Source organism: Podarcis filfolensis (assembly GCF_964270895.1).
Source record: "Podarcis filfolensis genome assembly, chromosome: 4".
NCBI lineage: Eukaryota > Metazoa > Chordata > Lepidosauria > Squamata > Lacertidae > Podarcis > Podarcis filfolensis.
In genome coordinates, this window is record NC_139607.1 from 29110829 (window position 1) to 29123249 (window position 12421).

General features: G+C 42.5%; 1 protein-coding gene across 8 annotated transcripts in view; it reads left to right on the forward strand.

The window, feature by feature from the left end:
* Positions 1-12421, forward strand: part of LOC310761245 (uncharacterized protein) — a 64690-nt gene that overhangs the window by 5234 nt on the left and 47035 nt on the right. For 3 of the 8 annotated variants that reach the window (XM_083611116.1, XM_083611118.1, XM_083611119.1), the window contains exons 1-2: positions 2190-2823; positions 2973-3142. The exons of 1 other annotated variant lie outside the window; for it this stretch is intronic. In XM_083611116.1, coding sequence (XP_083467242.1) covers positions 2746-2823; positions 2973-3142 — 248 coding nt within the window. In that variant the 5' untranslated portion in view covers positions 2190-2745. Of the gene's footprint in view, positions 1-2189; positions 2824-2972; positions 3143-12421 lie in introns of those variants that run through there. 4 more of the 8 variants (XR_014547253.1, XR_014547254.1, XM_083611117.1 and 1 more) reach the window with 4 other exon arrangements.

The window sequence follows — 12421 nt, forward strand, 5'->3', positions numbered from 1 at the left end:
ACTGGAACGGGTTCCTCAGCTTACCTGAACGCCGCCCCCCCACCTCCGGTTTTGTTCCACCCACCCGCCCTACTGCCAGTGGAGCAGGCTGCCGGGAAGGCTATTCTACCGCAGACTACTGCTTCTGGCAGCAGGGCAGGAAGTATTATTGGCCGTAGCTGATTTCTGGACCAGGAGAGCTGAGATCGTTTTGCTGAGGGACCTGCTGTGCTTGTGGTGGTGCTGGGGTCACCTACATACCAACCAATGGTGTGAAGGGTGTGTGTGACAAAAGGGACATCGATAGAGTTAAGCGAGGGGATATGGGATATGCGTGTGGTTGGGGGTAGAGGGGGGAGGAGGAGGAGGAAGAAGAAGAGGAAGAAGAAGAAGAAAGAAGAAGAAGAAGAAAGAAGAAGAGGAAGAAGAAGAGACAGCCGTTCTGGGGCTGCACAATTCTTGGGGTTGCCGCCTGGGCGCGCTGACGGGCGTGCGCACAAACAGGAGGCCAGGATTGCGGTCCCCTCCCCTTCTTCTAAAAATGTTGCCACCGCGTCTGAAGAGGCGACTTTTCTCTCCCGCCCAATTCCCACCCCCCCCCCGCCCGCAATCCCCGCCCAGCTCCTAAAGGTGAGTGCAGATTGCAAGAGTTGCTGCTCTGTTTTTTGTTTGTCAAACAGGAGGCTTCTCCAGGGAGAAGGGCATTTGTGGAGGGATCCCAGCGCAGGATTACATTAATCAAGGCATTATTTCCCCAGGGATGCGCGGCGCAAATTAGAGTAAATCCTAATAAAATTGGATCGCCGACAAACGGAACGCTTAAAGTAATCTGCTCCTCCTGCCTTCCTTTTCTTCTCTGTTATTTATTTTTTCTTCGGGGCTCACAAATCTTTTAAAGGTATCGCGCTTGCCATGCGCGGACAGATACCCACCCGCGCGCTTCTGCCACAGGCCGCCTTCATTTCCACAGAGCCTCTCTATAGAAGGGCTGCTGTCAGGGCCAATTAGTCCCCACATCTCGGAGCTCCCACTTCCAAAGCGGCGGGAAATAACATCCCCTCAGCCTTCTCTGTGAGGCTTCCCTTCTCCCCAGCTGTTATTTAGTCGAGGTTTCCCACCGGTGCCACCGTGGAAGGGGGCAATGGCGGCGGCGAAAAGGCCGGGCCCCTTCCTCTCCCCCCCCTTCTTCCCCTCCGCCTGCCATCGGTGTCCTGAGGCCGAGAGCGAAGCCAGCCCGCCCCAGACCGACGCCTCGCCGCTGGCGTTTCTTCGCGGCGAAGTTTCCAGAAGGCGGATGAGGGGAATGACGGCGGGCGCCAAGAGACTAGTCCTCTGCGAACACCAGACATTAGAGGAGCGCGGGCTGAGGAGAGGCGGGCTGTGAGTGTGGCGAGCTGTGGAGTCTTCTCGTTGGAAACTCTTTAAACAATAAAGAAATGAAAAACCGTGTCTCCCTCGCGTGTGTGTGTTGACGGGAGGGGGAAGGAAAGGCAGACTTTCACTTTAATCTTTTGGATTTCATCTCCGCTTTCTCTCTCTCAGTCTCTCCACACCCATCCCTCCAGGGAGGGACGCCGTCCATCCCTCAGGGAGCTGGCAGTAGCCGGACCTCCTCGGACGACGGAAAGGCAAACAAGAGCGGCAGATGCGCCTTTAATTGCTTTCCTGGGCTCTGCCTGACCCTTGCTGGAGGCTTCTGGGCTGCGAGAGGGAAAGAGAGGCAGAAGCGAGCGAGCGGGCGGGAGAGCAAGGCAGGCAGGCAGGCAGGCAGGCAAGCGGGAAGATAAGCTTTCCCCCGACAGACAGCGCCAGTCCAGTCAAGCTAAACACCTCGCTGAGGGAAAACTAGAGCGCGCGGAGTGCCAGGTAGCCCCACCCCACCCCCACCGCCTCAGGAAAGGCGAGGAGCCCCCTCCTCCCGCCACCCCATCCCCGCCACATTCCCACACGCGATGTTGCCAACGCATCTTTCCCTCGCGCTCTCTCTCTCCCCCCCCCCGCACCTCCCGCCCAAAGCGACGACGCAACCAATTGGCCAACCTGAGTCTCCCATTTGGGCTGGTTTACTTTCCAGAGTTCAATTCTCCGCCACCTTCCCTCTCCGCCACACACCCCACCACCACACGCGCGCGCTGCCTCGGACGCCTCCTTCCCTTCCCTTCCCTTGCCCTCCCCCCCCCCCAGCCGCCGCTGCCGCCGCCGTCGAGCTTGGTTTCCTCAGGGTCGAGGGTGGTGCTGGCGGTGCCCCCCCCCCGTCAGGAAAGACCGAGGTCTGACGGTGGGGGAGGGGGGGGTCTCCGTTTTACCTGAGGGAGGGTGAGGGGAACCAAAGAAGGAAGGGGGGAAAGAACACACACACACACACACACACACACACACACACACACAGCCTGCCGTTCCCCTTCCCGCCTTCTCTCCGCTCGCTATCCAGCCGGACCATTGGACCGACTAGCCCGCCTGCCTGCCTCCGCTCTGCAGCCCCTTCGCTCCCGCCTCAGCCGAGGAATCCTGCCGCCGCTCTTGCCGCTCGCTTCTGCCTGCCGCCGCTGCCTCTAACCCCGGCCGTCGGCTAGGCAAGGCTGGGCTGGGCGGTTCTCCTAGAGCAGAGGCGCGAGGCGCGCAGCCCCGGGAGTCGGCTCGCCGCCGCCGCCGCCGCCGCGCGCGAGTCACCCCGGCTGATGACGGATCATTAAGAAGAAGTGGCCTTAGCGCCCCGTCCTCCCTCCCCGCTCCCCGCCACCTGGCGCCTCTCTTTTAGAGCAGAGGATGCGCGCGGATAAGTGGCGGAAGAGGGGCGTGTGCGCGCGCGCGTGTGAAGATGGTGATGGAGATGGACCGGGAGAGGTAGGCGAGAGGGAAGCGCTCCTCTGATCCCGACGATCCCCCGCTCCATCTCCTCACCCCCCCACCCCGCATCATTTTAAAAAGCAGCCTTTCCCTAAAATTTGGTACCCAAGTTTGACTGCACTCTGTCCCCCCCCCCCGCCTCCCAGCCATCCTCCTCCTCTCCCGTTCCCCAACTGCAGGCATCTCTCTCTCTCTATATATATATCAAAGGAGACTTCACTAGTTTCTCCTTGACAGGGGCTGATCTGTTAACCCAGGAACTACCTAGAAGGTTGGTATCATTGTGGAAGAAAATCCTTCATTTCCTGTGTGCTCAGTAAGTTTTTTTTTTAACCAACAACCCCCCCTTTCCCCCAATTTATTCTGTCTTGTTGTACATTTGCTTTGCTTGTGAGGTTTTAATGACATAAAAACACTAAATGGAAAAGGAGACATTTGATTTTTGTGTTGGTATGCTAGAGTTTTTTTTATATATCTATATCTGCATTTTAAAGTTGTGGCGTTTGAAGACTTGGTAGAAATGTGGAGAACATTTTGTAGCTCATATATGGAAATATTGCATTTACTGTCACCTACCAATAAATCTGTGATTTATTTCAATCATGAAAATAATTTGTGAGTTGCTTCCAGATAAGTATATATAATGTGTATTATTTTGTTCTAAAATCCAAAATACAGGGAAGGATAGACAAAGACTTACCTGTTACACATTAAATATAGTTCTGCATTGAAACAGATCACAGTTTTGTAATTCTATTTGCATGCCACCTTTGAGGGAAAATACTTTTAAAAATGCATTTGTAATTTTCCCATTGTCTAATTATAAATTTATTCAATGCTTAGATATGTATTTTTTTCCTAGTATATATTAGCAAATAATTTGGCAGGTAGTAATTATCATAAAGTTGCTGGCACTTGTTCACTGGTTAACATAACTTTCCAACCTTTTTAGACACATTTTCCACTTAAGGCTAGCCATATTTGCATTATGTTTGGCTGTATATATATCCTAGCAGGGTCTGATCTTAGAGTTAGTCCTTACTCATTTATTTAGAAATTATATTGAAGTAATTTACCTTCAGGCATCAAGAAAAAAATGATCTAATCTCGGTAACCAAGGATATATGAAACATCTCACTGAGTTTTTTCAGCTATATTTTTGAGGCAATCACACAGTCACTAAGGAGTAGTAGTAGAAATTTAATAATGAATTCAACAAGGTGCTTATTTAGTAGGATAAGTGCGAATGAGGCTAGCATTCTCATATTTATGACTAATTTAAATAGAGCTGTTAACTTACAGGAGGCTTAAAAAACGTATACCCAACTTCATTCTACACCTGAACACATGTAAAATAAATAAATAAGCAGACCCCCCAATTAGGCTAGATAACATAGGTGGGAAGAAAAAAAACAATGCATAAGAAAATAATGTAAACTTGCATATCCTGATACATTCAGCATGGTTCTGGCATAAGTAATTTAGTGCAGATCCGTTTGCTTTAACCACACAGATATTACAAAATGAATTAACAGAACAGTTGTACTGAGGGGGGGGGACCCCATATTTTTCCTTTGAAATATGAAGTGCAACTAACTTGAAATGACACATGGAAGCCAGTGAATAAATCATGGGAAATATTAATATTTGAAATGTATTGTATTTAAAATTAATCAGAACTTCACCCCACTCCATTTTAGCTACCTTTTTCTTATCTGTAAATACCTCACTTTGGATTCCATCAGTTTGATTCAACATTTTGCCATATTTTTAAAAGATATATGGAACCATATCTTGACACCTTGATCTTAACACTTTGACTGGGGAGTAGTTCCTATTGATTTAAATGAAATTTATTTCCAAGTTGAGTGGCGTAGTATCACAGTCTTGATTTTTTTTTTTTAAATAAAACCACACAAACCTTTGAAAGTCAAATGTAGTAAGAATGACACAATATTAGAAGCAGTAAAAACTGGCAACAATCCAGCACAGAATTTAGGGTGCTTAAGCCAAAAGCATGTCCAAATCTGTGTTGGATGGTGATGCTTAATTTTATTTTACACTTCACTAGAAGGAAAAGAATTTGGAGGAGTCAATGAACACAAACAAAACACTCCAATCCATTCTTATACTATCCATAATGTAACAAATATTATATAATGTATTTTATAATTAGACTTATGTAGAAAGGGATGGCATGTTATCTTACCTATATAAATACACCTTATTATGTGTAATATCCAATATTCCCCCTCTCCCTATATGTAATATATTTATAGTGCAGCACATTATTTTTGTACATTACGGCTATAAAACAATTAACTGAAATTCCTCAGTAAGTGGTGGCCTCAATACAATACATTGCTTAATATGCTGTCATATGTTGCAACCACCACAAAGGAAGAGAACACTTTTTTGTTAATGTATTTCACAGCAAAATGTGGATCTGGGTTATGAGGTTTTAAAAAGTGCATTTGCAATTATTATTATTATTATTTTTAAGTTTAATGGTCCTTATAGTAGCAAAGGGATCGCAGCAAGAGCTTCTAGCAAAATGGCACAAAGGTTAAATCCAGAACGTTGACAGCCATAAGGCAATCAGAATTTTGCCATTGATTCCAGTGGGATGGCCTTGTGTTCTTATTAGGTGTACTCATGATATCACTGTTCATTTGCATCACTTTCTGGCCTTTATTGGTCTTTTAGATTTAAGCCTAGCTCCTTTATGTATGTATTCATTAGGTAGGGCTAGTTTCCTCTGGACTTAACTGTTAGAAGCAACATGATACTTCTTTGAGCTGGAAGAGAAACTTTTGGTTCCACTCAGCACTCCAGCCACAGTGTTTCAATAGGGTCACAGTTGGGGCCTTATCTTTATCCTGCTGAAGTCCAAGAGAATCATGCCTTGATGATCTGGCTTCTGAGACCTAAACATATTTTCTGGAAAATAAACACTGCAGATTTTTTTAATTCCACGTATGTGTGCATAGAATTTCACTTGAGGTTTGTCTTCCTTGTCAGTGAGTGCGTTTAGTCAAAGCATTAGGAACTCAATGTCATGGTGTTAAGCTCACAGAAAGTATTTACAAGGGTGGCCCTGGGCACTCGTCTCCTTTACGTAAAGGTTTTATTTAGGAAGCAAGCAGAAATGACAATAGAAAGGGGAACACGTGCAAAGACCTGCTGCAAGGAGGCAGAGGACTCAAATCTAACAAGATAGTATCACATGATGTGGCACACTATAAGAAATATTTGCTTCTGCAAAAACATGATCGAATTTGGATAACAAAAAGAAAAAGACAAAAAAAGGGAAAAACATTTTAGTGGTTTATATTGCACTTCACCAATACATACAGCCAGATCAACAGCATAGTTAAAATAGTGTATTTGGGTTTAAACTAATTTAATCCCATTCATTTGAATAAGGCTTGTTTTAGCTTGTAGATTGGGAAACAGAACTATATATGTGTGAGTGTGTATAGATATAGATATATATATATTCTATTTAGCGACATCACATTTTCTTGCTTGTTAGCGCAGATTATATTTTCTATACAGTAAAAATGTTCTTTATATTTTTAAACCTACATGCAGGATGTAAACACATTTTGTATTTAAACATTTCTTGGTTCTGTCAAAGAGTACGCTCACAAACTTTCACAAATGTCCTGTTCACCAGATTAGGAATTAAAGTGGAGGGCTATGAGGGAAGAGAAAACAAACTCTTTGCAGTATCATATCTGTAGCTTCTCAGCATCTATATATGTGTGTGTGTGTATATATAAATACAATTACATCCATTAGTAAAACATAATATCTGTTTTGAATATGAATCTTATTTGTGATTTTAAAAAGTTATTTAAATTCTTATAAATGGTAAAATTATATATAATATTATATTCAGGGAAAATCCTATTAAGGAACAACAAAAAGAGCCATTTATGCTAAACCTATTAAATAAAAGAAGGCACAAATTATAACATTTTAGCATCTAGAATACACACACACACACACACACACACACAGAAATTAAGCAATCACTTTATACATTTAGGAGATTAAATCCACAACTATTTTGCCCTTTTACAGATAAAACATCAATTTAGCAGTCATATTTAGATTCCTCCCCAGTAACTGAAATATTGTGTTTGTTTTTTTTAATGGGGGAAAACGTGATTCTGAAAAATAACACTCTGTCGCACATCACACATACAAATCCATGCTGAATTATAGTCTTCTTTGCACTGTCAGAAACTAAAATATCACTATGAGGAAATAAATCATTTATTTGAAGCCCATTCTGTTTTATGCCAGATTCTTCTAGCTGCATTCATTTCGAAGTATTGGTTTTAACCTACAACGGTTTCAAACCTGTGTATCTTAAGGTCTGTTTTTCCTCCTGACCACTAAGATTTGGGATTTGGGAAAGAGGACAACTGCAGGTCCCATAATTCCATCGTGTGTTCTGTATTTAGGCCCAGCTATTTGAAGTTCTCTACTTTGAGAAGCCTTCAGAGCCTAGTGTTACCAATATTCAGAGAAAGAGTTTTCATTTGAAAATGCATTCCATTTGATTTTGCTATGGTTAACTTTCTCTCGCTTTTACTGTGGCCTCTATTTTGTGCTTGTAATGTTACTGCAATAATTTTGACAACCTGGGATTTTAGCATAGATAAATCGGTAGATGTATGCTTTATGTCAGGCTGTCCAGTCACAGAGAATTTCCTTAATTTTTCAGAATCCCTATATAAAAAATGAAGTGTAGCAAGATCATTGTGGGTTCACTTAAACAAATTGGTTTGCTGTTTATTCCAGTGCTCATCTCATGCATGCAAGCAGAAACCATTTAGAACCCATCTAGCACGAATTTTAACAATTTGAATGACTCAAAACCAGCATACATGAAAGTATTTTATTTTTGAGATCAGTTTCTAATATTGCATTTAAGAACAAGTCTGTTCTCAAGGATTCACATGTAAGATTTGACTTCCCCTTCCCCCATGGATACTATCTATGTTTACTCAAAAGTAAGGCATTCAGTTCAATGAAACTCACTCCCAAATAAGTAGATATAAGATTTCAATCTTAATGGGGTGTAAAGCAGTTTAAAATTTCTGAAAAAGGCAGGCAAACCTTATATAGGGCCTTAAACCTGGATGTTGTAATGTAATGTACGTGTACTCACATGGCAAAGCTAAAAACACACAGGTCAGGATTTGTTCCTGTCTTCTAAATAATGAAAGTACATATTGATGAAACTTATGGAAGAATATAACAACTGATGATCAGCCTAAGACATGAAGCAAGTTCCACTGATTTTCAAGTAAATGTTTGTTTGGTCTGGGATACCAATTTGGTCTGAACAATTTCAGAATAAAAAGCTAACATTACACATAATGAAAGAGCATTGCTAATATCATCCTATCTCCTGAACACTTCTTTTTGATTGCAAGGTCAATCTCATTTGTATGATGTTGGTGACATACATAGAAATGAATACAGAACGCTTGCTAGTGGAACTTCCAACTGTGCGGGATTTTTTATTTTTAGTTAATTTTAGTTATCAGTTGTGTCAGTGCGTTTTGGGGGTGGGAAGCTAATAGTGTGTTTGTGTGTGTGGGGGGGGGGGGAGGCAGTGTCACATACAATATGTGAATTAATCACCTAGTATTTACTGACATTATGGAGTTTTGCTTAGCTGGATAGATATATGAAAATACAGACCCAGACCTGAAGGATGGCTAAAATTTCAGACCTGTTCACCTTCATCAGAAGAGTGTGAAAGTAATCAAGAAACAATATTTCCACACTGTTGTTTTCTAGAGTTGACTCTGAGTTGTGTGCTCTAGGTCCTCATCAAACTCATTTTTGTTCTAAGCAAAATGACTGGGATTCCTAGGAAGCCTGAATGCATTCATGAAACTATGTCCTGAGACTAGAATCTAAAGAGCTACTGGGGCCCCAGGGCCTTGTACTTCCCCAGTGGGCACCTCCAGTTTGGATAGCAGATCACCATGTCGTATGTCAGGGATTGGGAAGCGATGGTCCTCCCAATGTTGTTGGGCTCCCAGCTCCCATCAGCCTCAGCCAGCTTCTCCAGTGTTCAGGGATACAGCAAGATGGAGTCCAATAATGTTTGGAGGGTCTCTGGCTCCCCATTCTGAATCATAGAGTTGGAAGGGATGCTGAGAATTATCTAGACCAACTCCCTGCAATGCAGAAATCCTTTGCTCAGTGTGGGGTTTGAACTCACAGCCCTGAGATCAAGAGTCTCATGCTCTGCCAACTGAACTTTCCCTTGGGGCAACTGAGCTACCATATTTTTTGCTCCATAAGACTCACTTTTTCCCTCCTAAAAAGTAAGGGGAAATGTGTGTGCGTCTTATGGAGCGAATGCAGGCTGTGCAGCTATCCCAGAAGCCAGAACAGCAAGAGGGATTGCTGCTTTCGCTGCACAGCAATCCCTCTTGCTGTTCTGGCTTCTGAGATTCAGAATATTTTTTTTCTTGTTTTCCTTCTCCAAAAACTAGGTGCGTCTTATGCTCTGGTGCGTCTTATAGAGCGAAAAATACGGTATTCTGGTCATAGGCATTTAGACTATCAGTGAGCAAGTTATACTCAATTAATTGATCTTACATTCATGTCAACATATTTTAAACCAGGTGTATGGTATAAGTTAATGTAGTTTAGGGCATATGGTAAATAACAAATATCCTCCGCAGGCATCATGGGTTTAAAAAGGAAAGCATTGAACAACATTTTCTTTTCCTCCTCGATGTTTGTATTTTGAAAGATTTGCATTTTTATTCTTTTTTAAGGAATGTGACTGACTACTCAGGTGAAACATTCATTATAAAGCACTCACTGTAAACAAGATGAATCAGGTCTAGAACAATTTTTTTCCCCTTCCCAAATTCTTTTGGTTAAAGAAGTCAGTTATTACTTGTCACAACAGTAGGTTAAAAAGGCAGACAGAAATGTAATTTTAAAGTTAGCAGTTCTTTACATTATACTTGAAGAACAGTCTCACGGGGGAGAGAAAAAAAAAGACATGGTACATTGTTCTCTATGTCATTTGTTTAAATGCAAATTTCAGGCGCTGACTGCACACCAAAAAAAGAAAAAAAGAAAGGCGGGTTCTGCAGTAGCACTGGTGTTAGAGACCCCCTCCCAGCATATTAAGAACCAGTGACAAAGGAAAATTTAAATTCACACAGCTGATATTCAGATTGCTTGTTGCATGTTGCAGCATTAATTCCTCCTTATTTCTTTTCCCTTACTCATTATGGCTAGTAGTTTAACAAGCACTTTTTGTATGCAAAAACCTTATCCTAACAGCAAATCTGTGAAACAGAGCCTTACTATGTCCATTTCTCTGAGAGGCCTTGACTTGCCCAATGCCACTTGGTTACCATGGCTGATTTCAAATTCAAGCCCATATATATATTTTCAATTCTGATCCTGTGTCCACTCCAACAGACACTGACATTATTCAAGCGTAATTTGTAATGCTTTTTTTTTTAAATGTTTGGGACTTTTAACAAGTAGAGGCTATGAGCTGTACACCGCATGCTTCTACGTTTGGAAACTTCTGACCTATCTGCCAGCGACCTCTTTAAAAACAAAACAGTCCATAATATATGCAGGATAATTTATATATCTATCATCTATCTACCCTATAAATGTGTAAATATATTACATAAGTCATCCTTAAAAAAATAGCTTGCTTCAATATATTTATTTTTTCTTGGATTTGTAGCTCACCTGTGCTCCAAATCCAAGTAGCTCATGGTAGCTGCCATACACAACTCTCCCCTCCTCTCTATATTATCATCACAACAACTTTGTCTGAGAGTTTAGGCTGAGAGCTGGGGACTCGCCCAGTGAGTTTCATGTCCCTGTCGGGACTTTGAACTCGTCTCCCAGGCCCTACTCTAACCACCACACCTCACTGACTGTCTAACATTTACACATCTAACATCAAATCAGATCCTAATATAACATGCACAAATAACATGATCTTCCCACTTCTCTTACATAATGAGTTTGTGTGCATGTTTACTTATCAGCAAATGTTATTGAGTTGAATGGCACTTACTCCCCCCAAGTAAACATTATCAGGGATAAGTTTCATGGAACGCAGTGAGGCTTACTCCCAGGTCAACATGTATAGGATCAGGCTATAAGAGAACAATTAAGACTACAATCCTATACAATGCTTTAACTCAACAGGGATTGCTTAGAGCAGGGGTAAGCACACTTTTTCAGCCGGGGGCCGGTCCACAGTCCCTCAGACCTTGTGGGGGGCCGGACTATATTTTGAACAAAAAAATGAACGGATTTCTATGCCCCACAAATAACCCAGAGATGCATTTTAAATAAAAAGGACACATTCTACTCATGTAAAAACACGCTGATTCCTGGACCATTCACGGGCTGGATTTAGAAGGTGATTGGGCCGGATCCGGCCCCCGGCACTTAGTTTGCCTATCCATGGCTTAGATATATAGAATTGTTCAGTCCACAACAATAAAATAGTTATATAGTTCTAAATAGGGAAGTCCCAGAGTAGCAGGCAGTGGGGCTTCACTTGCATATATGATCTAAGGCTTCTTGGACTGCTTTTATTTCATGGAATATAGCCGTGGTTTGGGCTTCTAGGGCTGTAATGCACACTTTACAAGGGAGTAAGTTCAATGGGACACAATGCAACTTTGGAATTAATAAGGAGAGGAATTCACCATAGTGCTATGACAATTGTTTCATGAGCACAAGAATTTCAGCTTGCCAGATGGAACAAGACTCCGTCTCCTCTCTGGGTAAACTATTCGGGGGGGGGGTGTTCTCCTGGACACCCCCCCCGAGAAAATTGGGTGTGTGTATGTGGCAAATGGTGGCTGGGAAGGAAAGTGAGGTAAGCCCCAATGCACTAGTGGAAGTCTGTGTTCTGGCTTCTGCTAGTTGGATTTGTTAGTTGAATCCAGTCCAATGTGGTTAGAGCAGCTTTATACATAATATTTTTCCAACATAGAGATAAGTTCTACATTCAAAAAAGAAGCACATACTTCTGTACAAAGTGCATCGCAAGAACTTCCTTAACTGATGCACGGGTTAGCAGTCCATTCTGTGTGCCGGTGCAGACTTGATTCATGATGTTGCATTATAATCTCTCCCTCTGATTAGGAAGAATGAAATGTGTGAAGGAGTCTTTAGCTTTTAGAACAGTTCATATATAAAAAAATATGTTTGACAGCTTTTCCCCCACCGAAGGCCTTCAAAGCAGCATGCAAACATTAAATTAAAACACACACAGAGGCAGTACAATAATCAATCAGAAAGTAACAAAAATAAATTAACATAACAAACAAAAAACCAATGCACACACACACACACACACACACACACACACACAAACACCAAACAAACCCAAATATCAAAATAATGAATGAGGAGAAATTCCCTGCCAATCAAAGTCCTCATGAGCAGAGCTGGCTCAAGACATTTTGCTGCCTGAGGGAAAGGAGAAGACGGTACTCTCCCATTCTACATACGTATATATGCTAACTGGACTGCCAGTTATTTCAACGCTGGCAGT